Source organism: Lytechinus pictus, chromosome 16 (assembly GCF_037042905.1).
Source record: "Lytechinus pictus isolate F3 Inbred chromosome 16, Lp3.0, whole genome shotgun sequence".
In the NCBI taxonomy this organism is placed as follows: Eukaryota; Metazoa; Echinodermata; class Echinoidea; order Temnopleuroida; family Toxopneustidae; genus Lytechinus; species Lytechinus pictus.
The window spans coordinates 4,897,927-4,925,348 of NC_087260.1; the positions used below are offsets into that span (position 1 = coordinate 4,897,927).

General features: G+C 36.3%; 2 protein-coding genes across 2 annotated transcripts; both read left to right on the plus strand.

Moving 5' to 3' along the window:
- Positions 1 to 81: 81 nt before the first annotated feature.
- LOC129278972 (carbohydrate sulfotransferase 15-like) lies at positions 82 to 26,331 on the plus strand. The gene is made up of 7 exons (XM_064111261.1): positions 82 to 214; positions 9,742 to 9,982; positions 12,090 to 12,236; positions 16,348 to 16,501; positions 22,575 to 22,722; positions 23,878 to 24,040; positions 25,418 to 26,331. The coding sequence occupies exons 1-7, from the start codon at positions 122 to 124 to the stop codon at positions 25,606 to 25,608; spliced, it is 1,137 nt and encodes a 378-aa protein (XP_063967331.1). The 5' UTR covers positions 82 to 121; the 3' UTR covers positions 25,609 to 26,331.
- LOC129267544 (uncharacterized) lies at positions 1,526 to 4,218 on the plus strand. The gene is made up of 4 exons (XM_064111460.1): positions 1,526 to 2,148; positions 2,353 to 2,665; positions 3,040 to 3,377; positions 3,628 to 4,218. Exons 1-3 carry the CDS (start codon positions 1,957 to 1,959, stop codon positions 3,291 to 3,293), a joined length of 759 nt encoding a protein of 252 aa, XP_063967530.1. The 5' UTR covers positions 1,526 to 1,956; the 3' UTR covers positions 3,294 to 3,377; positions 3,628 to 4,218.
- Positions 26,332 to 27,422: the final 1,091 nt, after the last annotated feature.

Sequence of the window (27,422 nt, forward strand, 5' to 3'; positions counted from 1 at the left end):
AAACAAAAGAAACAAAAGAAACAAAAGAAACAAAAAGAAACGATCGAGTTCAAACGTATTGCATATGGTGTGCACATATCAACTCACGCGAAATGTTCGGCTGGAGAGGTTGATCTGACCCATGAAATCAATTGCCAGTGATACACCAATAATCCACATTAAATCTAATATCGATTCGATGGACTGTAATGATCGATATCTAAGCCTTCATTCAGTAAGTTTTTCCTCACTCAATATGTACTCGATTTGTTTGAAAAACCATTTTCTTATCCATGTCATAATCTATTTTAGGTCTGCATTTCGAATATCTCCAGCCATCAGTCGTAATATACATGCATGTATGGTGCGGGTGTCGCGGAAAAGGATTTTGCACACGAAAAGCAGATCTGTAGGGCCTGTAACCCCCCTGTAACACAAAGCTTAGCATTGATTGTAGAGCAGTTTTCTACGTTTGATTCTATTGACTATAATGCACAATCAATCTTAAAAATCAAGTGTATGATTAAGCGTTAACTTTTGTGTTAGGGGACCCTAATATTAGCGTCCGTGAGGATTGCGAAAGGTCCCAAGTGTCGCATGTCAGCGACAGCAAGAGGAAGCGAGACATTCACTTCTGAAGATAGTCAGAGCTCTTAGGTTTCTAATCCGTTAGCAGAGGCGTCGATCCTGGGGGGGGGGGCAGGGGGGGCGATCGCCCCACCAATGAAAATATTGGGGGGGGGGGCAAACATATCGTTTTGCCCCCCCCCCCCCAATAATTCCGCATGCATGTGCAAAAATAAAATAAGATTGCAGTATTACACAGAAATCAGCAAGCGAGATTGAGATACACAACTCGTTCTTTATTTAAAATCGTGCTCAAAATGTCCTTTTTTCAGATTGGAATATAAAAATGTTCAGCTCGCGCTTCGCGCTCGCATCATGTATGTACCAAAACCCATACTTTTCATGATTAATTAGGTGAACAGAATGTCCCGTTCTCAGTTCTAAACCTAAAAAGAACTCACGCTCCGATTTGCAATAATCTTTTGTTGAATATATATCTTGTTCTTTATTAAAAACGTCCATTAACCTGTCAATTTTTTCAGATCGAAATATCAAAATTTTCAGCTCGCGCTTCGCGCTCGCATCTATTGTTATTTTAGATACCCATTCTAATCATTAGTACCAAAAATGAATCTTTCAGGTCAGAATATAAAGAAATTTCAGCTCGCTCTCGTTACTCGCATTATCTGTGTAGTGAGATATGTATCCTCCACATGAGTTACTGCTACAAACAGTCCTAAACAGGTACCATTCCTGTTTTCAGGTCAGCATTCTAAAAAATTTCAGCTCGCGCTTCGCGCTCGCATTAATTTGTTGGTGAGATATGTGTCCGAGTCTCTTAATTTCTCACATATATATATATAATAATTAGGCCTGTGTGTGTGTGTGGGTGAGTTTGTTTGGTGTGATCGAGCGCCTTTAGAACGATTCATGATTTTGCCCCCCCAATCTGAAAAATGGATCGACGCCCCTGTCCGTTAGGTCTTGCTTTCAGAGGACACACGGAAGTTGATGGGAATTTCCATCACCTTATGGAACTGCTAAGGGTAGATGACGATGGTCTAAGCAGTTACCTGAGACGCAAGACAAACTTCACATCCCCTAAAGCTCAAGAAGAAATAATTGATATGCTCGCTCGGGAAGTCGTGACAAAGGTCGTCCATGGGATACAGGAGGATGGTCCGTTTGCAGTAATGGTCGATGGTACGCAGGACATCACATCAACTGATCAAGAATCCATCTGCTTTCGCCATGTGGATGATGAGCTGCACATCAATGAAGACTTTGTTGGATTGTACGAACTACCAAACACGAAAGGGGAATGCATCGCGTCAGTGATCTTTGATGTTATGACAAGGCTGTCTCTGTCATCCCAACCTTAGGGCTCAAACATACGATGGGGCAGCGAACATGCAGGTTCCTTACAACGGTTGCCAGGCTAAGGTAAAGGAATCACAACCTTTGGCTCTCCATTTCCACTGCGGAGCTCACATCTCCAACCTTGTGCTGCAACATGGAGTCGGTGCATGTCCTATTATCCGTAACGCCGTGCAATGGGTCCACGAACTTGGAGTCCTTTTCAAGCGGTCTGGAAAGTACAAGGTAATTTTTATTTACCGTAATTTTCAACAAATTTGCAATATTTTATCCTCATGATAATGACAGATTATAGATAACTATTCAAATCGTGTTCCACTGTGCTCCATTTATTTCAGAAATAAATATACAATATAAATGAACAAAATAATCTTTTTAAAGTCTCAATTGTCATTATACATAGTATTTTTCTTTTTTTCCTTCTTTCAGGCTCTCTTCAAGGACATCGCGTTTGACGAATCGACACATGTGTCACAAGCTTCAATCCGTCCCCTTTGTCCTACCCGGTGGTTGTGTCGATTGCCAGCAATTGTCTCAGTGATGGACAACTATGATGTCGTCATCGTCAGTTTACGAGAAATGTCAAAGTCTGGTAGCGGTGAAACATCAGTGAAAGCGAATGGTCTCCTCGACAGGTTTGACAAGGGTCAAACTCTCCTTGGTCTACAAATGGCCATCAAGCACATTACCATTCTAGAGCAACTCAATTCTGCAATGCAAGCAAGATCCGCCAACGTATCAGGTGAGTCGCATCCATTTTTAAATCATGTTATCAATGTTTTCATGGTTATGGGAACTGTACCTGTATGAAGGCTTCTCGGTTTTGTTTGTGCAGTTGTCTTTCTTTTCATTTTCATATAAAATGATCATGCTTATGAATATAAACTGATTATATTTTGAATCGTAAGGAACAAATGCAAATTGACTAGGAAGTGTCAAGCAATCATTTACCATGGTGACCGATTAAATTGATTTATGATTACTTTCTATCTATCTATTTATCTCTCTCTCTCTATCTATAATTTTGGTGTAATCATAATTTAACATATGTTTTTAAGAATATATAGATCTAATTCTCATACAATAATCAAGTCTTATCTCTCCCCATTTCTATAGGAATGCTTGAAGCAGCAAGAGTCACAACGAGAGAGATTCGTGAAAGCCGGAATGATAATGCATTTCACACTGTATACCCGACAACGGAGCAGAAAGTGGAGGAGTATGACCTTGAAGCTCTTCAGCTACCACGAAGAAGACGAGTTCCCCAGCGACGTGCAGGTGAAGGAGAGCAGTACAAACCGGACAACCCTGAGGTGTACTTCCGACAGATGTATTTCCCCTTCCTAGATGAAATCATCATGCAACTTTGATCCATCAAAGTCTGGTTTGGAAGCTTATGTCCAGCTGGAGGAAGCATTGCTTGGCAAAAGAGAGGATCTGGATATTCTCAAGAGGTATATAAATGTCATCCTTTTACAATATACGGAGTGTCGGAGTATTATCCGTTCATGCTTTAAACAAGTATAATGTTTATTCATAATGTATTGTGGATAACTGAAAAATACTATTAAATATTCAAAAATAGGTCGATTATCACATTATGTTGTTCATGCGTTTGTACTTTGTTTTATCATCTTTCAGCATCTTTTCTCAAACTAATCCTCACTGAGTAATTCTTGTATGCATTATTTTGTGTCATTAAAGATATCCGGAGATGAGTGCGAACATCCTTGCGATACAACTGCCGATGTTTCTGCAAATAACAGGGGCGTCATCACTTCACGAGGCCGTGGAAGCATACAGGAAGATGGTCCCGGAGGTCCGAGCACTGTTTCCCGAGGTGAAGACCCTCATGAAGCTTCTTCTTGTTTGTCCAGTGTCTTCCAGCGAATGTGAGAGAAGTTTCTTTACCTTTCGCCGGTTAAAGTCATGGCTTCGGAATACAATGACATAACGAAGACTCAACGCCCTAGCGGTTTGCAATGTTCACTGTGGCATCCTTGACGAAGTCAACATCGAAGAAGTGGCCAAAGAATTTGCAGCCAGATCTGACATCAGGAAGAACATTTATGGCAATTTCTAATCGTACAAAGTAAGAGGATTTCGTACAAGTTGAGTTGATTTACACTGTATCACATTGTTATTGTAATTATTGATATTATCATTATTAGTTTTATTAATACTGTTATTATCATACTATAAGAATCATTGTCATTATTGTTCTTATTTATAGCATTATTATTACTCTCTATCACTATTATTCTTTTAACCATCATAATCATTATTTTTTTATTATTATCATAGGCCCTACTTATTACTATTATTATTACTATCATTATTATTATTATTATCATCATTATATAATTATTATTATTATTATTATCATTATTATTATTTTAATATTATTATTATTATCATCATTACTATCATTATTATTAATGTTATCATCATTACATAATTATTATTAATATTATTATTATTATTATTATTATCATTATTATGAGTTAGGAAGAATATTATCCCCTTGTTTTGTTAATTATTTTTTTGTTCTTTCACTGTTGTTATTTTACTATTATTACACTTTATCGATGAGATTATCCAGCAGTATTATCATGGTGATTATCATGACGTGTTTTGTTTTTTGCCAGAGAATGTACATATAGACCTATTATTAAAGCACCACTGTCTGAAAGTAGGAAGTTATATATTGTTTTATATATCGTGTTCATGACTCTCCTTTGATTAATAGTGTAGACTGATGCATCATTTCATTTGAATAAACTTAGTGATTTGTGAATGTTGATGACATGTGTATATGTGCGTGAGAGAGAGAGAGTGTATGTGTATGTGAGAGAGAGAGAGGGTGTGTGTGTGTGTGTGAGAGAGAGAGAGAGAGAAATATGCGTGATGGATGTGTGGACATTCGTTAGCTTGAAGTGGATGATTTATTCATGAATTAATTTTGAATGTAATCTCTAATAAAACCATTAAACCATCATGGGGTAAAAAAGATAACATTGGAGGGGTATTTGCCATATGGATATAACAATGACAATACCTTGCATATCTAAAAACATGATTGCAAAAAAGGCAATATATTTCAATCATCCCCCACCCATCAACACGGATTTACGCCAGTGGGTACATGTACGCTAGTGTTCGTAATTCCGAAGCTTCGTTATTCCGAAGGATCGTTAGTCCAAAGGTTCGTATTTCCGAAGGTTCGTAATTCCGAAGGTTCGTTTATCCGAAAACGAAATGATTAACGAACCTTATTTCGTTTTCGGACTAACGAACCTTCGGAACAACGAGCCTTATTTCGTTTTCGGATTAACGAACCTTATTGAACCGAATGAATGAGTAAAAGTTTTATTTCGTGCCTTGGCATTGTAATATTTTCAAAAGTTATGCAATAGGCCTATCGTCACTCTGGAATGATCAGGTACGCATTGGCTTCATGCGTAGGGGGGATACCCATTTTCTCCTCCTCATTATCACCTATTAATAAACAGGAAATGACTCATGCATCGTCATGATGATGCCATATTCGTTTTTAGATCTGACGTCACAATTACATCATGCATAGTCATGATGATGTCATATCCGTATTTAGGTATGACGTCATTGTGGAGCAACCTTGCTCCACCGGGGACCCGAGGGGTACCTATATATATACTACTGATAGCAAATAACGAAGTTATTGAATTTTAAAATTTAGCAATATTTTGTCATGTTTGTGAAAACAGTTATATGCGCATCGTCATAAATATTCATTTAGTGGGCTGATGATGTTACATCCCCACTTTTTTATTGGTTTTTGCAACATTTTTTCATAACAAAACTCTGGACAAGAAAATACATATCTGAAATTTGACATCAAGATAATGAACAATAGTTTTCTATATAAATCATCAAATATATCTTACATAAATGAAAAATATTAAGTGGTATTTCCTGTTACACAATATATAGGATGGTTGCAAGGGTCGTCACAAAAGCAAAGCTTGAAAACGTAACTTTCTCTTTTCTTATGTTATTACATGAAATCATAATTGTTTCATTATTTCATACATGTGTGAATGATATGTCTCCCTGATGATGAAATAAGTTGCAGCAAAGAATATCTAATAATGAAGTTATTGAATTTTAAAATTTAGCAATATTTTGTGAAAAACAGTTATATGCGCGTTGTCATGAATACTCATTAGATGGGCTGATTATGTTACATCCCCACTTTCCCTTTTCTTATGCTATTACATGTGTCACATGGGCGGACTCCAAATAAAATTCAAGTAAAACTCATTGTGTACCAAATCACTATTTACAATTTATTTCAGTATACAAAACTCCAATATCAAAACACCTCGCTTGGAAGTTCAATATTGTCCAACTTATGAAGTTTAAAAGGGAAATAAAACTGTAACACCTCTAAATGATAAAGTATCCTGAAAAGTACTCTGATTCACAAGTTAACAATCAAAGGATTCTGCATTGATCCAAGCCATAATATTCAACTCTCGATCTGTCTCTAACTCCAATATAACTGAAAAGATCCTGCACTGATCTAATCACCAACTTCAACGTTCAGTGTATTACATTTTCACCTGCAAAATTACCTCCAAAAATATCAATTAAGCCTTTAACTTTGTTTCATTTTTTTTCACAATAACGACTACCAAAAATTCCTACGAAAGGATCCTGCATTAATCCACCTTCATAGAATTCTATTCTCACCACTTTGTATCTCTTATCACAACATTTTTGTGAATACATTTAAAAATCCTTCTAACTCCTGAACTTGAGCTTAAAAAAAAGTATGCACCTAAATTCTAGCTCAAAACTCTGTTAATCGACATCATATCTTACACGGCTTCAAATTCGAATAAACTCTTCTCACTATCAAACTGTTCATGTTCTGTCATCTTCATAATCAATGTCTTTGCAAGACTTTCTGGTATTTAGAAAGCTAGTTTCAAATTTAACGAAAAGTCTCCTGCTTTCTCTCTCACTGCTATTTACAACTCATCTGTCAGGTGACATGTTGACCGAAAACCTCCAGATTCAGCACTTTATAATGTTCAGCTTAAAACAATTCACAAGTCTCCAAAGCGACCCGGTCTTGGGAAATGTCCCGATCCTGGAAATTATCCGGTCTTGGAATATATCCTGATCTTAGAACCATCTAAGAACTATCTTAGAACCATCTGAGACAAAACCAAGAATCTCTCTACGATATATCTTAACAGTAACATCAACTGGAGGTTTTCATGTCATACTATAATTAATAAAAACTTGTTTGAACATTTACTCTGAGGGTCAAATCACATTCAAGAATATTGTTTTATAAAGTATGAATTCACTGTCACATAAACTTGTAGAATGACATCCTTTTATGATACTTATATTCTTCCTCACAACAAGTGTTTAACTATTTCGTAAGGTGTATAAAGATTTACATCTACATTTCAAATCATCTCTGAAGTCTTTCAATTTTTTTTTTCTTTTCGATTTTATAAAAGAATTAAGAAGAAATCACAGATTAACTTACCGATGGCTTCTTCAATACAGGCATAAAAATAACAGCATAAATTCAGCTAAATCTGACCTCAAACAGGTATCTAAAAGTTCCAGCCAATATCAAACACGAAAGGCTGCTTTTCTGTTTAAAGTTGAAATTCAAAAATTATCAAGATGGCAGCTAAAATGGCGACTGCCCCAAAATTGCATAGGTGTGTGTTACACAAAGTCTCCAAGATGCAATGCCAGAAAACTAGTGGAAAGCTACTGGGGTCTCCTCCCAATTTTACAATTTCCCCAAAAGTATCTTAACCAGCTGTTAAAAAGAAAGGCTCACTGAGCTCACTAAAAGGGACCTATACAAGTCTACATGCACCCTGGACACAACACACAATAGATATGCAAATTATCTCAATTCAATTCTAGCAAAAAGAATCTCACACACACTTCTCTCATCTCCTACTCACTCTTGCATAAGATCTACTCCTTGTCTCTTAGCAACCTGGCTGTGGAGTGAAACTTAAATAAAATAAGCAAGCTTTGCTGAGGAAAATAAATAAAATGAAATAAATGCATTTTCAATGTGACAACATGAAATCATAATTGTTTAATTATTTCATACATGTGGGAATGATATGTCTCCCTTATAATGAAATAAGTTGCAGCAAAGAATATATGATGCACCAAATCAGTTGTTAATCCATTTTTTAGTTCTTGGAGGAAATATCTGTATAAACCTAATTTCATATAATAAAATACAAAGAACAAGTGGCGATATGACATCGTTTGCTCATTGAACATTCATGAAGAAATGCTTAGAACTGTTTCCCCGGAAAAATGCAAAACTTTTAAAATGTTATAACTTTGTTATACCAGAATGCTACGTTCAAGTAAAAAGTCATTAGTACAGGTCCCACATCCTGTGACAAAGTCATATGGGGAAAGATCATGTTCACATACAGCTGCTATTTTATGGAATAATCTGCCAGAATATCTCATAAATATACAACCATATGAACAGTTTAGAAATAGCTTGAAAACACATTTATTCGCCATTTTGTAAACAATTAATGTAAGAACCCAGTGCTCTCCCCTCCATCTCCACTCCTTTTGTAAAAAACGCTTAGAGACATGCAACTTTGCTTATATATTTTGCGCTATACAAAAACGTTTCATTATTATTATTATTTGTTATTCCTTGTCCGATTTTGATCCAATTATAAGTCTTTCGTTTGTCTGAATACCTCTATCTGTTCAAATCATATCAGCTTCACCATGGAGTACCCCTTCAATTTGTACTCGATTTGTTTGAAAAATATCCATGTCATAATACACCATGTATCTGCAGCTCAGCGGCCGGAGTACAGTCTCGGGGTCAGGCGGGCATGCTGTGATGAGCAGACGTGCGTATACATGAAAGCGCGAGATTTCTAACATCACAACTTGCGAATGGCACGCACGGAGCCTTTAAAGTGCCATCGACTTGACGACTTGGTGAGATACTTTATATTGCCATGTCGACATAATAACCTTATTATGTCGACATGGCGAGATACAACATAAGTTGACTTATAGAAATTTACATGTCGACATGGTGAGATACGTTATCTCGCCAAGTCGACTTATAAAAAGGTATATGTCGACATGGCGAGATACGTTCTCTTGCCAAGTTGACTTACAAAACATGGCGAGATATGAAGTGTCCAAGGCCCGGCGAGAGTCCAAATATCTCGCCACGTTGACTTTATAAGTCGACTTGGCTAGATAAAATATCTCGCCATGTTGACATAAAACTTTTCAAAAGTCAACTTGGCAAGATAACGCATCTCGCCATGTCGACATGGCAAGACAAAGTATCTCGTCAAGTCGTCGAGTCGATGGCACTTTAAAGGCTCCGTAGGCATGCATGGTGTCGCATGAAAGAAATCTGCACACGAATCGTATATCTATGGCCTTTCACACAAAAACTTAGCAATGATTGTGTACGATTAATCGTAATTTAATTTCTTGCTAAAGAAAATTCACGCCGTGGCTGGGATTCGAACCCTTGCCCCTCTATTTCAAGGTCCGACTTGTTGAAGATGTGACGAGCTGTCAGAAAATGATTATTTGTTGGTGCTGTTAACTTTCATAAAATGGACCCATACCACATATTCGGGTGAATTTAACGACTTTAACGACTGAAAGGTTGTAATATGTCACCTTGGCATTATGTCAACCTCACCCTCAAGCATAATAATGTGCATAAAGACTTACCAACCTAACCAGCTAAAACATGTCATTTGATTCGTAATCATGCAGATCTTTGAGAAAGTTCCCCAGCATTTCCTCAGCAACTTCAAGAATCCATGTTGGGTACGAAACGGTACGGAACTCAACTGTCTTCCTTACTTTTATGTGATTGGTATGTATAAATGTGGCACGACTGATGTCTGGTCAAAGATCGTTGCCCATCCTGATGTTGTCGACGTCCCCAAGGAGCCACACTGGTGGGGCCCTCGTCGCCATGGTTTTACCGGAACACCTATTCATAGGCATGAAGGTAATTAAAAGTACTTTTTTTTTTCTTTTAGGAGCCCGTTTCATAAAGCTGTTCGTAAGTTACGAATGACTTTACGCACGACTGATGACCATTTCGTGATTATAAATGATATCCCTATATAACTGAATTAGCGCCTAAGAACAGGTTCCAGTCATGCGTTTAGTTGTGCGTTACATTACGAACAGCTTTATGAAACTCACCCAGGTTTGGAAACCGTTGATCTATTTTACAAACTGCACCTACACGAAAGAGTTTTCGTTTCCAGGATCGACGCATGACGGATTCACGAACACAGAAAATGTATTGTCAAAATGGCCTTCATGACAATCAACAACCAAAGAGTGTTTGTCGGAAATTTTGTGAATCAAAGAAAAGGTTTCTTCCAGGTGTTTCATAAAGCTGTTCGTAAGTTAAGAGCAACTTTAAGAACGACTGGTGATCCTTTTTATGGCAAATGGTATATTCATTAGCGATGGTTTTGCGCGTAAGAAAGGATCACCAGTCGTTCTTAAAGTCGCTCTTAACTTACGAACAGCTTTATGAAACGGCCCCCTGGACTCTAGACAAAACGACATAGGGGCCTAATTATTTGCAAATATTTGGTAGCTACAAAACTGCTGTTCCGGTTTACCAGTGATCGAGAAAGACCTCCAAGCGGTTCTGTGTCGTTTGATGGGCATTTAAAAAAAATACATTTGTACTGTCTTTATTCCGTTCTGCCTCGCGATGCGAAAACTCCCTACTTACGGGTAACAACATACAGACCCTGATCTCTTTACCATATGAAGAGTTTTATCATATTCCAAAAGGAGCTAAATCCACTTTTGGAGTTTTCCTGTAAATCAAGGTTTTTATATTCACCACTTACCCCTTTCCACGTTTTTTTTTATTTTGATATATATGATAGTGGTATCCTCTTGAATTAATTAAATCATTTTGTTTTTATTTAGCATTCAATACAAATTTCAAAGCCTTTTTGGGGATGGATTTAGCTCCTTTTGGAATAAAACCTTAGTTGAATGTCCATTTTTGCCCATTAAAACATCTGTAGTATTGGAAATTGTACACGAGACATATAAATATTGTTAGCAGGGTATATTTTACATCATATCTGATGTTTATCTATTGGAAATTTTAAGAAGAAAAAAGAGATATTTTTCATCTTTCCTAAGGACAGTGAATTTTCTCTGTTTTATTCCCAAATTCAGCTAAATCCACAAAATATTCATAAATTTGTAAAATTCGGTTATTTTCATCAAAATTTGCACAAATGGTGTAAACTTGTGTCCACAACATGTACCTAAAAATTGAATGCATAACTTTATGTCAAGTAGTAACATTAACAAATTTTAAATGACCCAGCAGTGTATATTTAGCTCCTTTTGGAATAAAACTGTTTTGGATTTAGCTCCTTTTGGAATAAAACTCATATTTGCAATAAATTTTTTACCAACCTCCCAGGGTTTTTTATTTTCTTTTGAAATGCGATATGATGCATTAGATTCCCACGCCGAAGATGCATATATTTATATATAAAAAAAGCAATTTTGGTTAAAAGTGGATTTAGCCCCTTTTGGAATCAAGCTCTTATTATGTTCCAAAACTATAAGGGCCTTGAAAACTTAGTTTTAGTAGCTAAGATACGCTTTGTCACGTGGATTTGAATATGAATATCCTTTTAAAGAAGGGCATAAGTCACCTGCATTGCAAACTTATAGACTAGATTCTTATTTCTTTCCTTTTCCTTTTTTTTTTGCTGTAATAATACTAAAAAGTGTCATAAGTTTGTAAATGCTTGTGCTATGCTCATAAATACTGTTACGATCGCCATACGAATAATTTTTATACATAGCAATGAATGGTATAAAATCGTATGGTGATCATAAAGGTATTTGTGGATGTGACATTTTGCATACTAACCAGGTTGTGCGTAATATATATAGATTTTATTGTGAAATCAAGTAAGACTTTAGAATGTCATAACTTTATATTTTATCATCCAAGTTTGTTGAACTTTTCAATATTAGGCTTGTTGAATTTCAGCCTTACTTTTCTTGTATTCAAATCATTTTTTTTCGGGGTTGAATTGACCTTTAACATTTTGCAGTGCTGGCCATGCGGAAGATAACTGGAGGGGTAGATGATAGTTCGTTGGAATGGTATCTTAATCTTTACAAATCAACTGGAGTTTCGAAATTAATCAACAATAGAGTTTCAACGGCAGAAGGAGTACCTTATCATCCAAAGATTTTCGGTATTAAGACATTCAATTTCTCGTTATTTAGACATCTCTTTGAAGAGAATGAAACCCTTGGATTAAACAATTTGAATTCATATAAACTCAATGAAAGTTTGAGGAAGATTGAATAAATAATAATAAGTTTTGAGCGTGTCAATATTGAGATCACTCATGGGCGGAAATCCCAGGGGGGACAGGGGGGACGTGTCCCCCCTACCAAAAATAGTAGGGGGGACACAATATCAAATGTCCCCCTACTATTTTTGGTCTTTTATGATGGAAAAAAATGCATCATTCACATTCGAAATAATACATGTCTTTTGAACTAAATGACCTTACATTTTGGGTGAAAACTTTTTTTTTGCTTGTCAAATATTCCAGAGTGAATAAAATAAGATGAGGGGAAGACTTGGAAAATAAAAAGAATCTTTCATGTCACTATATAAAATTTTCGGTCGCGCTTCGCGCTCGCATTGCCTGTTAGGTGATTGTTCAATATGGATCTTAAATATCAAGTTTGGAAGTCAATATACATTACACATTTCACCTCGGAAATCGAACTTTCATTATTTTGTGTGATTTACAAACTGATTTTTAAAAGGTGCTCTGTTGAAATTATAGCTTTATGGTCTGAATATTGAAATTTTCTGCTCGTGCTGAGCGCTCGCAAATTTCGATTTATTAAGTACCTATTATTTTGCGCTCGCATTAATGGTTAAAAAAATATTTTAACTGATGCATTCTATTCAGAATTACAAAAGTGCTTGAAATGTCCAGTTTTCAGGCCATAATATCATCAGATCCCCCCCCCCCCCTCATTAGGCATTAATAAATAAGATATTAATTTAATGATTAAATTGTCCCTTTTGTTTCATCTCGCGCTTAGCAAGAGGGATAGTAAGATAGTCATCATTTTCATATGACATGTCCTAAGGATGTCCCAGTCCTATGTCAAAACTCAAATAATAATGAAAAATATCAGCTCTTTATTAAGTGCGATCCATATCCACCTCACGATTTTCCTACAAAGTGCTTGAAATAAATAGCTGAAATTAACTTTTTTTTTCAGATTGGAATATCATATAGTTTAAGCTCGCGCTTCGCGCTCGCTCTGATTTTTCATAAGAAAAGATGTGTAGAATGCCTAGATTCTAGGTCTGAATATGAAACACGCCCGCGCATGTTTATTCAGATACTCAACTTGTTCTATATTTAAATCGTTATCCAGTTTCAGATCACAATATCAAAAACTCTGCTCGCGCTTTGTGCTCGCATTATTAATGTAGGAAGATCCCCTATTACTCATTCTTTTCATGATTTACAAAACATGAATAGAGTGTGCCGTTTTTAGGTCTAAATCTCGATTTTTTTTTCCGCTCGCGCTTCGCGCTCGCATCAATTGTTTAATTATATACCTATCTGTTTGAATTACAAAAAGTGCTTAGAATTTTCATTCCTTAGGTAAAAATGTCAAAAAATTTCAACTCGCGCTTCGCACTCGCATTATTTAATTGTTGAAATATGTAACGTCTTCATGGCTAACTGCAAGCAGTCTTTAACAGGTACCTTTTCCATCAGATCATTTCTGCTCGCACTTCGCGTTCGTAGTACTTATTTATTTGCATACACATCTTTTTCGGGATAACAAACATTGCCCAGAATGTTAAAATTTTAGGAAAAAATACGTAAAATCCCCCCCCCTAAAAAAAAAAAAAAAAAATTGCTCGCGCTTCGCGCTCGCATTATATAAATATTGATTATGATATTATATATTTATGTTGATTTATAAGAATAAAGCTAAAAAGTGACCACGAAGACTACCCCTTTAATGAAACAAACAAAAATCATCATCGAGCGGCCAATCGGGGATTAAAATATGGCTGAACCCCCCCCCCCCCTATTGGCGAAGGCTGGATCCGCCCCTGTGGTCCCCCCTACCTTTCGGGACAGATTTCCGCCCATGAGATCACTAATGCTATGTAAAACCTTCAATTGGCAATGCGATCAAGGAAAGTGATGTCAAGTACATCCGAATCATCTGATTGGTAAATAAAGTTCTAATTAACAAATTTTCATCAATTTTTGTTTTTATCTCGTAAGCTTCGCCTTCTGGTTTCTGCAAGTTTTTTTTCAGATTAGCGCTGACTCGACGTAGATGGGGTAGTTTGAGTATCGGCGGTAGTGCGACAGTCCGAGAAAATAGACCTTAGGATATAATTTTGTACTGACCAAAGTTCATGACTCACCTGTATGGGGTGGTAAACCAAATTCCTTGCCAGGATTGCAACAATGTTTAGATCGAAGAAAAGGTTTAGGATAAGAGAGGCTCAACACAAGCTAGAGGCGGGAATGAGCAAAGATCACTTCAAAAAATCGAGAAAGGAGGATCGGCACTCGCTTAAGCCTAATTGGTCACAACCCACTTCGTTTGCTTGGCACTGCCAGAGACGCTGGCCAATACAATTTATCCAGGTAGCCATTTTTCCCGTCAGTACTTCTGCATCTGACGCGAGAGGGCAGTATACCGTAGCTATAACCTTTTTCGTGAATAAGTCTATGAGAGTGACGATATGATAGATTAATTTAGTCAGACTACGCCTCATGAATATTCATGGCGACACGAAACGTTAGAATAAAGCGCATTCTCCGACCCCTCGATCAGCTCGATTTGTGTGGCTCAATCAGTAAACCAATCATGTAGGTTCGAGTCTCGCCGAGAACGATTTTTTTAAAGAATAAAAAATATATATATATCGAGGCAAGACTCTAAAAAAAAGTCGAAGATTTGTAGTCTGATTCGAAGCCTTAAAAAACCCTCTCGTGTCGGGTGCATAAGAACTGACGAAAAAGAAAATCACATCCAAACGATGTGTAAATAATAATAATAATAATAATAGTAAAACTTTCCCTCGGAGGTTACACGGGCATAACTACAACTGGCAGGCAAACGATATTCATTCGAGCCAACCCATTCTCGATTTTTTAATTTGATATTGCTGTTTGATGAAAATGAATGAATATAACTGACAATCTAACACTGATTCTATATATGGAGGGTACCTACTGAACTCTCTTTTTTCACATTGGAAAGATATATCACTACTATGGAGCGGAGTTTTACTGGCGGAAGAATTAGGGCCATTTTATTTTCTAAAGTGACAAATTTGATCCCGTCAGGTGTAGTCTTCCTAAATGCCGATTTATTTTAAAAATGAGCCGGTCGAGGTACCCTTTTCTGGTCAGATATGGAATGTCAGACATTTATCATATCCACTGGTAGTAAACATTCAACCCTCGAATTTCCTCCTTATTTTTAATGATTTTTTTTAAAGTGCCACTTTAACACACGAGTCTATGGGAAAGAATTAGGCCTGTGAAACCCGGACTGTCGTACTACTGCCGATTCTCGAACTACCCCATCTACGGCGAGTCAGAGCTAGTCTTGGGGAATTGGTAAGGCGTCTGACTAGTAAAATGAGGGCCTTTGTCTGGTTCACAATTCACTTAAAGAAGCCTTCACAAACAATGCAGTAGGGGAAAGTCCGCGGGGTAAACACAAAATTGATTGTGAAATGATGAAATTTTGTTCATTTATAATGATGATGATAAATGATAATGATAAACAGATGAACAAAAACACCAGTAAAATAATGATTATAGTTCTTTTTTCAGTCTTTCTTGTTACTTCCCAGTAAGGTAAACACACTCATACTTGAATTAAAGGAGACATTCAAGTTCTTACTACAGTGAAACCTGTGTTAGTGGCCACCTGTCTATAACAGCCATCTGCCTATAGTGACCAGTAAAACTGATTCCCATGAAGGAAGGTTGTGTGTTCATAAGAACCTGTCTATAGCAGCCACATGTCTATAAAGGCCACATTTTGTGCTTCCTTTGGGTGGTCACTAATACTATAATCAGGTTTCACTGTATTTTTGATTTAGACAAAATTGTGATCTTACCAATATTTGCTTAAATTGAAAAAAAGGTAAATAATTGCACAGCTCGTGATGTCGTTTTTTTTTTATCAAGAATTGGTCTCTTTCTATAACTATGCTCGTCAGACAAAAGTACATTGAATCAATTTTCTTTCCTGGTCGTTTCTAAAACCTGTCGAAATTTTAAGGTGATGCCTCCATTTCCACAAGCTACACCATTGGCCTGAATTGGACGAAGACTTTTCCGAATGCTTCGGAGCCAGTGTACACAAACGCCCAACTCCTCCGGGCAGTTCAACCCGAAGCCAAGATTATTCTCATGGTCAGGAATCCCACAGAAAGGCAAGTTTTAATTAAACTACCCCCTCCGTTTTGCGGGGGCGTCTTGGTCTAGTGGTTGCGACTCTCGTCATTCAATCTGAGGGACGTGGGTTCGATTCCGAGCCATGGCGTGGTTTCCTTCAGCAAGAGATATACCCACACTGTGCTGCACTCAACCCAGGTGAATGGGTACCCGGTAGGAAGAAATTCCGTGAATACTTGAGCACCTACATTGGCAGCGCAGTTAAACCCTGGTGATAATAGCAGCGCTTTGTATCCGCTGTATAAACCCAGATATCATATTCATATTATCATGTTTTTGTTTATACAATTTAAAAGAGAGAAGGGTAAAATGTGATATAATTGTCTAAATATTACGTCAAAATATATCACAAAATTTGATTTCTGCATGAAAAATGTCAACATTTTGGCTGGCTTGCATCGCTTGCTCATAACTTTTTATAAATTTTGCTCGATACGCCATATCCAGCCCCCCCCCCCGCCATTTTTTTTCTCATAACGCCACTTGTGAATGTTTACACTAAATATTGTGCTACTTCTGTGAATGTCCTCTCTGAATTCGTTGCATGTATGTAATCAACTTGAGCCATTTTTACTATTGACATTTTTGCCTCCGCCATTTGTCATTTTTACTTCTGTTTTTTGTTTCCCTGCAAATTTTCCTCTGCCCATGTAAACTTTTATTTTTCATTTCATTACTACTTTTATTACCTGCGCCATTTTGACCTCTGTCATTTTACCTCGGCCATGCTTACCTGTTAAATTTACCTCTACACTACTTTGAATCTGAGATGATAATCTAGACCTTCGAGCTTCTAGAGCCACTAAACGGAAAATACGAAACTGCAAAGGACTTTACGCTTGGCAGAAATCGTAGGAACCCCCTTGAATCCCTCCCCTCTCCCATACAAACACCCATACACCCTCCCTCACACACATTAACCGACATGGGCATGTTACTAGTACTATTCACACTCTATCTTGTTTTAGTTGGAAGCATTTGGTGGCGTAACTACGGGGGGGAGCATGTGCCCCCCATTGGCTGGCAAAAAAGGGGGAAAAGGAAAAAAAGAGGGAGAAGGAGAAACGTAATAGGGGAGGAGGAAATAATAATAATTATATCGTGTTCATATCACATAATATTTTTTTTTTTCAAAACTTTATGAAACATTATTTGCTTATTTCCTATGGCCCATATTCTGATAACAGTTTTAACTTAAACTCAGGTTTACAGTTGTGGTTTAAGTATGGATAGCCAATTGTTACATAAATCACCAACGGTAGAGATATCATATTTCAGCTCATTTGGCTCTCATATCATTCATAATTGTCTAGGAAGTATAAATAGATTATTGTCTTCACCATCGATGAATCAGGAAAGAGCACAGTAAACATAAGAAACGTTCAACTTAATAAAAAATTCTGATACTTTTGGCTTCCCATACTTAAACCACAATTTTAAACCTGAGTTTAAGTTAAACCTGCCTTCAGAATACGGGCCTATGTGTTCATCATATCTGGTGCTCGCATTGTATATACTCATGTTGTATTAAAACATCCCATTAAAGTCAATATACGCCAAATGTATTTCCTTGCACTTATTACTTGTTTTATGTAGTGACAGCTTCTTTTTCATGACAGTGATTGCCTTTTTTAAAATTTTAAACATTTCCAGTCGTTCTTAGGTTCGCATTAGTGGATCGCTGAGATTACGTCTGCTCTTCGTGAATTCATAAAAACCACTGGAGTAAATGCTTGCGTCACCCGTATTGTTCAGGGGATAGATCATCCCCCTGAACAATAGGTGTGAAGCAGGGGCTTACGTCGAGACGCGTCGGTGCTAAAAACAGTCCTCAAAATGTCCCCCTTCTGGTCTGAATATCAAAAAGTTTTGATTATTGAAATACGTATGATCTTAGTGAATTCCTAAAAACAAGCCATAGAATGCCCCTTTTGTATTGTATTGTATTGTATTGTATTGTATTTATTTAATCACGGTAAAACTTACATTCAGTCATAACAGACTGCTTTTCAGCAAGTCCGTGAACATTAAAAACATGTAAAAGTGAGACAATACGAAAATATTCAAAAATATTACAGTAACACATAAAATAAAACATACATAATTAAAATGAAAAACAATGATAATTAAAACTACATAAAACCGCATGTACGAAAAGAAATTATAGAAATTCTCTAGCCCCCCCCCCCCCCCGGCAGATGAGTTAGAAGTCGATGGAATTAACTGATTTCATAAATAATGAGAACTGATCCAATTGACGGGTATTACTTGGTAAGGAATTAAATAATTGAATACCTATATAGAGACCGCCGTCCCTTATTAAATTTGTTTTTGGTTTTTCGAGATTAATCCTACACTGGTAATTTCGAAGAGAATAATTACTTTTCTTGATACTTATTTTGGAGCACAAGAAAGATGGAAGTTGTCCATGAAGTAATTTAAATATAAAGGAAACTGCCTGTTTTTTCCATCGCAATTCTAACTTGTCAATGTTCAGAGTAGAATACAACAGGTTGGTACTATATCTATAATCAACTCTTAAGACCATACGCAGTGCTCGATTTTGAAGAACACTCAATTCTTTTAGTAAAACTTTCCCTGCATTGAACCATACTATAGAGCAGTAATCAAAGTGTGGTTGAAAGAGTGATTTGTAAAGCATTATAGCAGTATTCAGACTGATGTACGGCCTGAGCCGTTTCAAACAATACAGGGTTTTTGTCGCTTTCGTCTTAACAAATTTAACATGTGCATTCCAGTTGAGCGGTGCACTGAGCATAACGCCAAGGTACTTGCACTCTTCCACTCTTTTGATTTTTTCACCGTCAATTTGAACTTGTGCATTTGCAAATGGTAATAATTTACGCCTTGATCCAAATATGATAAATTCACATTTCTTAGGGTTCAGTAATAATTCATTACATTTCAACCAGTCTGAAATCCGTGCCAAATCTTCATTTAGACAGGAACATAAATCAGAAACATTATCTGAGGAATAGTATATACATGTATCATCAGCGTACATTGAAATACTGCTAAACTTTACAACAGTAGAAATATCATTTATGAAAATGATAAACATCAAGGGACCAATTATACTCCCTTGTGGAATTCCACAGGTAACTGTATTATAAGAAGAAAATGTATTATTGATAACTGTTACATGTTTTCTTAAAGTTAAATAGTTTTGGAACCATCGTAAGCTTGACTCATCGAACCCCAGAAGATCAAGTTTTCTTAACAGAATATCGTGGGAAACCATATCAAATGCTTTCCGAAGGTCAAGCGATACTAATCCAACAGCTTGCCCAATATCTAATTCTTTACGAGTATTTTCTGTAATTGTAAAGAGGGCTGTATTTGTTGAATAATTGGGGCGAAATCCAAACTGATTATTTGAAAGTATATCATTATCAGAAACATATTTATATACTTGTTTAAAAACAACCTTTTCCATTATTTTCGATAGTACAGGCAATACGGAAATCGGCCTATAATTAGTAGGATCCTTTAAGTTACCACCTTTAAATAATGGCATGAGCTTAGCCATTTTCCAGTCTAATGGAACTACTCCCTGATTAAGAGAAAGATTTATTATGTGTAACAATGGTACAATAATATGTGATACTGAATCTTTTAAGATACAGGTAGGTATACCATCTAATCCTGAAGACTTGTTTTTTGGAATCTCATTAAAACACTTTACTATATCGTTCTGTGTAACTTCATTAAAAGAAAACACAGTTGAGTGTTTGATTGTTGGTTCAAACGTTTTCTTAGCAAACTGAGCACCATCTTTAAGTTCTTTAGTTATATTTGCAAAATAATCATTCATATAATTTGCGTTGTCTTTAGAATCAGACAATATACTTCCTCCAATATCAAGTGATTTCAAAGTTTGACTTTTGCGTTTGTTTGGAAGGATTTTACCCAGCAGTTTCCATATTCCAGCACTATTGCCAGAGTTCTCAAGAATGTTCTTTGTTATATATTCCCTTTTGGATTTACGTCGCTTTGCCGTGACTTGATTGCGTAACAGTCTGTATTCACGCCAGACATCTGGGTCACCAGATGCGAGCCCTTTCTTTACACTGATCACGAACCTTCATCATCGTTAAAATCTGTTCATTGATCCATGGAACACTTTTCTTACGAATTCGTTTACGTTTCACAGGTGCAAACCTATTTAGGATATCATTATACATATTTCGAAAATTATCATAGGCTGTGTTTACATCAACTTCAGAAAGGATCTGAGACCATGAACATTTATCCAGTTCCTTACAGAATGAGGAAAAATTCATTTTTTTCAAATCACGATAGGTGACGTATTTGTGCTTAGAAAATGTCATTTTAGTTTTTCCCAAACGTGCAACAATCATGTAATGATCACTTAAAGAAACTGTTACAACATCACAGAATTGAACTATGTCATCATTAGAAGAAAATAGTAAATCTATAGTTGAGGAAGACGTGTCAGTTACCCTGGTAGCTTTCGAAATATATTGTTTCATATTGTAATCATTGGCAAGCGATAATAATTTTTTAGTATGAAAGTTATGAGGTTTCTTTGATACATCACAATTCATATCACCAAGTATGATAAAATCAAGACACTGAGAATCCAGATATTGTAGTAACAAATTAAAATCATCTAAAACATCTTTCTTTGAATCTGGCGGTCTATACCATGTCACAAGGTGAAAATACATATTAATTCCAAGTGACCAAAATCATGTTCTTGCATTTCAAATACAATGTTATCTCTTAAATATATAACGACACCACCACCATGTCTATTTCGGTCCAGTCTGATAATATTATAGCCACATATGGAAACTTCAGAGTCAAATATATTGCTATCCAATTTTGTTTCACTGAGAGTTAAGATATCCAAATTGCTTTGTTCTAAAATATGATTAATTTCATCTACATTTTTAAACAAAGTACATACATTTAGATGTCCAATTTTCAATCCCTTGTTACAATTCAGTTTTTCAAAGACAAGTGGGATAGAGTCATAATGATTGTCATTTGAAGTTTTTTCAATTACACTCGGTCCTTCCGTCTCTCCATACTGATCAATAAGATGAAAAGGCAATTCTCTATACAGACATACATCGCAAATCCAGTCAGTATCCGAATGAAAAAACTCAGAACTCAGGGATGAGCATTTAAGATGAATCCATCGAAGACATTTTACACATAACACTTTTAAGGTCTGAATTAAAAAAAATCAGCTCGCGCTTCGCGCATGCAAAATATGATAATATCACGTTCTTGATTACAATTACTACAAAAAGTGCTTCATGTGGTTATTTGTAATTCTAACAAAATCATCACTCTGGTGAGATTATGAGATATGTAGCCTATACTCTTCATGAAATCCTAAAAATATAGTCTTTAAATATCCCTGTTTGGGGTCAATATATACACACATTTCAGCTCGCGCTTCGCGCGCGCATTGTTTGTTTAGTGAAACAGGTGCGTATCATGATTACAAAAATTTGCTTGTAATGTCCATTGTTTAGGTCTGAATATCAAAACTTTTCAGCTCGCGCTTCGCGCTCGCATTATTTGATTAGTGAGATACATATTCGTTTAATGGCACAGTCCTTAAATCTCTCTTTAGGTCAGCATATGCCTTGCAATTGAGCGCGCTCCGCACGCCCACTAAGTGACTCGAAATTTTTGCCGGTGCCCCCCACGCAGCAACCCACGGTACGCCACTTGAAGCATCAGATTAGCGACATAACTTCCAGACTTCTGTCAGATATGTATATCGCTGGTGCAAAAATACTCTTTCTCGTATTTTGCGCATGCGCATAATGCTATTTTGTGGTCAATCATGTTGCCAAATGTAGCTGTCTATTAATACTTCACGACGTTAATCGTGACTAGTTATATGTTTGCTTATATTATTAGCATTTTAATCAATGTATAATGTCTTGTTTCAGATTCAAGTGATGATTTGTAATTTGTGTTATGTATGTGCTTATAAACTTTTAATCTGACCCTAACCTTAACCCTATGTCTCCCTTAAAAATGCAGGGCTATATCGTGGTACTGGTATACTCACAGCGCTGCAAAAGGGTATAATGAAAGGACTTTTCATAATTTCGTCGTCAAGAATATCGGTTGTTTAAGGAACTGTTTGGAGAAGCATAATCCTCGCTACTGTGCATATGCTGCAAATTGTGTAAGTATAACGGGTTTTTTTTCTTATCGGGGTATTGATGATGATGATATTTGGTGACGAATTTGATGATATTAAGGCCTATTAGTTTGAGCGTGTCACTATTAGTGTTTATTACTTGATCATATTAATACGTGTGCCCCGAAACAATTGTGGTTTGGGTGAGGACATTAAACAAAAATGTTGCATAATAGATTGTGTATTCAAAACCACTGAAGAGAGACAAATTGCACATTTTTTTTAGAAGCTAGAACATGAAATGGGCTTTCTAGTTCTGCATATTTGAGAACAATACATTGTTTTAAAATTAATTTGGCCGTATATCGACAGGACATTAGTTTTCGCTATTTTAAAGGAGAATGATCTTATATCATTATGATCATAGTAAATCTTTTGAGAATGCCCGTCAAATCAAAATGAAGAGCTGATAGGCTTTCGTCGACGAAAATTGGTGAAAGAGGACACCCAATCGTTGTAAAATTCTGAGCCGAGGAAAATGTCGTTTGCCCAAAGTCACGGACGACACTGCTGTTTTGAATCACCGATTTTAGGCTAAGGCTGCGTTTATGCGACCTCAAGCCAGAATCATGATTTGAATCATGATCTGTGTCATCGGATTCAAAACACAAACATGAATCACAATATCATAGAATCAGCGTTTAGACAACCTTCATTCCAATGCTGTTTCTCCTCGGAATCGGGCCGATAAACGCACCCTAAAACTACAAGAGTCAAACCGAAAGTAGCCCGACACAGTGACGTCAAAAAATCATGATTCAAATCACGATCGCGTTTATACGACCTTTTTCGTTCGCGATTCTACAGAAACGTCTTTCCAAACGCCCCTTTTTCCGTGTTTCATGTTTGTGATTTGAAAGACGCTTATTTTCCCTTTTGACGAAACGCAATCGCGATTCTGCAGAATCATGATTTGAATCATGATTCTAATTATGATTCTAGAGTTTAAAAAAGTGGCGCATAAACGCACCCTAAAACTACTTTGTCATGAGGGATTTTGACTATATAGATTCTGTACGTTCCAGAAAGGTCAGAAAATCAGCCTTCTTACCATTAAAAAATGGTTATGTAATACTTAATACTCATGCAATTCGTACAGAACCCTTTCATGTTTAAAAGACAAACCTTTCCCCTTTTCAGCCATATAATCTAATACCTGAACTCCAAGTTGGACTCTATTATGTGTATGCCCGTGATTGGATGGAAGCTTTCTCACGTGATGGCGTTCTCGTCGTACGATTGGAAGACTGGCAAGCCAATCCACTCCAAGTTTATAGAAAGATTATTGAATTTCTTGACTTGAGTAAGTTAAACACAATGGCCCGTATTCTGAAGTCAGGTTTAACCTAGACCATGGTCTAACTCTGTGTTAAAATTATGGGAAGCCAAAGGTGTCACAATTTTTATTAAATTGTTTGTTTCTTATGTTTACTGTGCTCATTCCTGATTTATTGATGGTGAAGACAATAATATATCTGTACTTCCTACACCATTATGAATGATTTAAGAGCCAAATGGGGTGAAATATTATATCTCTACTGTTAGAGATTTATGTAACAATTGGCTGTCCATACTTAAACCACAACTTTAAACCTGAGTTTAAGTTAAACCCGACTTCAGAATACGGGCCAATGGCCCGTATTCTGAAGTTGGGTTTAACTTAAACCACGGTCTAACTCTGTGCTAAAATTATGGGGAGCCAAAAGTTCAAAAATTTTGTTTATATTGTATATTCCTTATGTTTACTATTTTGTTTCCTTTTTCTTTCATAAATGAAGAAAAATCCTTCAGTTATCATTCCCAGACAATTATGAACAATTTGAGTGTCAAATAAGTTAATAATTGGATGTGTGCTGTTAAGGATGTGTGCCCCAATTGGCTCTCCATACTTAAACCACAACTTTAAACAAGGGTTTGATTTAAACCTGAGTTCAGAATACGGGCCAAAGGCCCGTATTCTAAGTCTAATTCAACTTTAGACCGTGGTCCATGGGCTCTGGACTAAAATCATTATGAAAAGCAACGAAATATCAAAATTTTGTTTAAAGTGTATGTTTCTAACGTTTAGTGCAGTCTCGCTTATTTGTAATGGTGGAGAAAACTGTGTTATTTATCATTCTAATCTCAGATAGCTTTTCATGTTTTGGGGGTAAAACAAAGCGATTACTTTGTATTAGACTTCTACTGTTAGGTATTCGTGCCACAATAGGTTATAGGTAAACCACAATTTTAGACCAGAGTCTTTATTGAACCCGAATCCGAAATCTATTTTTACTTAGATTTTTCGTTAAAATAGGAATATGTCGATCCTTTTTTTTTAATAGACTCATATTCTGCTTCTCCGACTTCCATGAGGTAACAACTTAATTGATGAGCATTAAAGGGGTATCCGGGCTGAAAAATAATTATTTCTAAATGAATAAAGTAAAATTTATAAAGTAAAACGCTGGTAATTTCATCAAACTCTAATAACAAATGACGAAGTTATTGAATTTTACACTGTAGCAATATTGTGTGAAACGGTTATGCACACCGCCATGAAGGTGCGCTCATGATTTCTTGTCCTTGTTGGAAATCATTCCCAAGCACCCCCCTCCCGAAGTAGTAGTTGATTTTATGCAAATAATTACTAGGCAAGCTTGGAATAACCTTTTTCTTTTTATGTTTTGTTTATCAATAGGAGAACTAAACGACAAAGAAGCGGATAAAATCATTCATTCTCCTCAACTCAACGTCAACAAAAGGCAAAAACATTTCTTGCCGGAGACAAGAAAAATATTGGAAGAGTTCTACCAGCCGTATAACAAAGAAATGTCGCTGTTGATGAACGATGACAAATTTCTATATCCTACACATCAGGCATCGAACTAGTGCGTTAACAAAAGGAAGATTAATAAATTATAATAATAATAATAGGTATTTATATAGCGCCATCTATCTAGAAATAATCTATCCCGAGGCGCATTGTTATTGTTGTTATTATTACCGCAGCTTGAGCTCGAGCTACCTTCCAGCGCTCAGTGCATTCAAGGAAACATTCCTACCGGGTACCTATTCACCTCACCTAGGTTGAGTGCAGCACAATATGGGCACATTTCTTGCTAAAGAAAAACACACGTCATGGCTGAAAATCGAACCCTCAAACCTTTGATTGAAAGACGAGAGTCGTAACCACTCGACCACGACGCCCCCACAGATTGAAGATTGAAGGCTAAAACCGAAGACCGAATACCGAAGAATAAAGATAAATTTCAAAATCCTACACATTAGGCGTCGTAGTTGGGTGTTTAAAAGGACATCGAAAACCGGAACCGAGAACCAAGACACGTACTCAGAAGACTTATATTCAGTTTATATATTTTCGGATGAAAATATCTTTCCCGAATCACACTATGCAGAAACATTACAAACAAAGAGAAATTGAGATAATCTTTTTTTTTTTTCATGGGGGCCTCGGTCTTCGTTTTATACACACCTTGCTACAGGTGTATAAAACGAAAACCGAAGAGCATTTATGGGGATGACTTTGTCCTGTATATGTATATCATTTTACTTCACAAACGTGAATGGAATTAAATAACATCCTGCTCAATACTCACTGCTTGCATGCTTGATTGATTGAAAGATTGATTAATGAGAGACCATCCTTTTGTTAAAGTTACTTTTCACCGTTTATTCTGTTCTCCCCTTCCCGTTTCTCTCTTTTGCTTCTCTTTATCTCTCCCTCCCCTCTCTCTTTTTCTCTTCCATTCACATCTTTCCCTTCTCCTTTTCTCTTTCCCTTCTTTATGCTTTTTATTTTTCTATCTCTTCTTCCCTTTTTCCTCTTTACGTTTCCCTGCTATCTCTTCTCCTTCCCTCTCTTTCTTTCTTTCCTTCTTTTCTTTTCTTTCTCTTTTTCTTTTTGTCTTTTTTCACTTTCTTGTTCGACTCCCTTCCCTTTCCTTCCACTGTCCCATCTTTTCCCTTTACTCAATTTTCACCTTCCTTTTCTTTGGGGGTTGGGGTCCCATGGATCGAAGTAGTAGTAGTAGTAGTAGTCGTAGATCGAGGTATCATTACTATTATTATTATTATTAGTAGTAGTAGTAGTAGTAGTAGTAGTAGTAGTTGTAGTAGTAGAGGTATCATTATTATTATTATTAGTAGTAGTAGTAGTAGTAGTAGTAGTAGTAGTAGTAATATTAGTAGTAGTAGTAGTAGTAGTAGTAGATTTAGTAATAGTAGTAGTCGTAGTAGTGGTAGTAGTAGTAGTAGGAGTAGTAGTAGTAGTCGTCGTAGTAGTAGTCGTAGTAGTAGTAGTAGTAGTAGTAGTAGTAGTAGTAGTAATATTAGTAGTAGTAGTAGTAGTAGTAGATTTAGTAATAGTAGTAGTCGTTGTAGTAGTAGTGGTAGTAGTAGTAGTAGTAGTAGTCGTAGAGGTATCATTACTATTAGTAGTAGTAGTAGTAGTAGTAGTAGTAGATTTAGTAGTAGTAGTAGTAGTAGTAGTAGTAGTAGTAGTAGTAGTAGTAGTAGTAGTAGTAGTAGTAGTAATATTAGTAGTAGTAGTAGTAAATTTAGTAATAGTAGTAGTCGTAGTAGTAGTGGTAGTAGTAGTAGTAGTAGTAGTAGTAGTAGTAGTAGTAGTAGTTGTTGTAGTAGTAGTAGTAGTAGTAGAAGTAGTAGTAGCAGCAGCACTACTA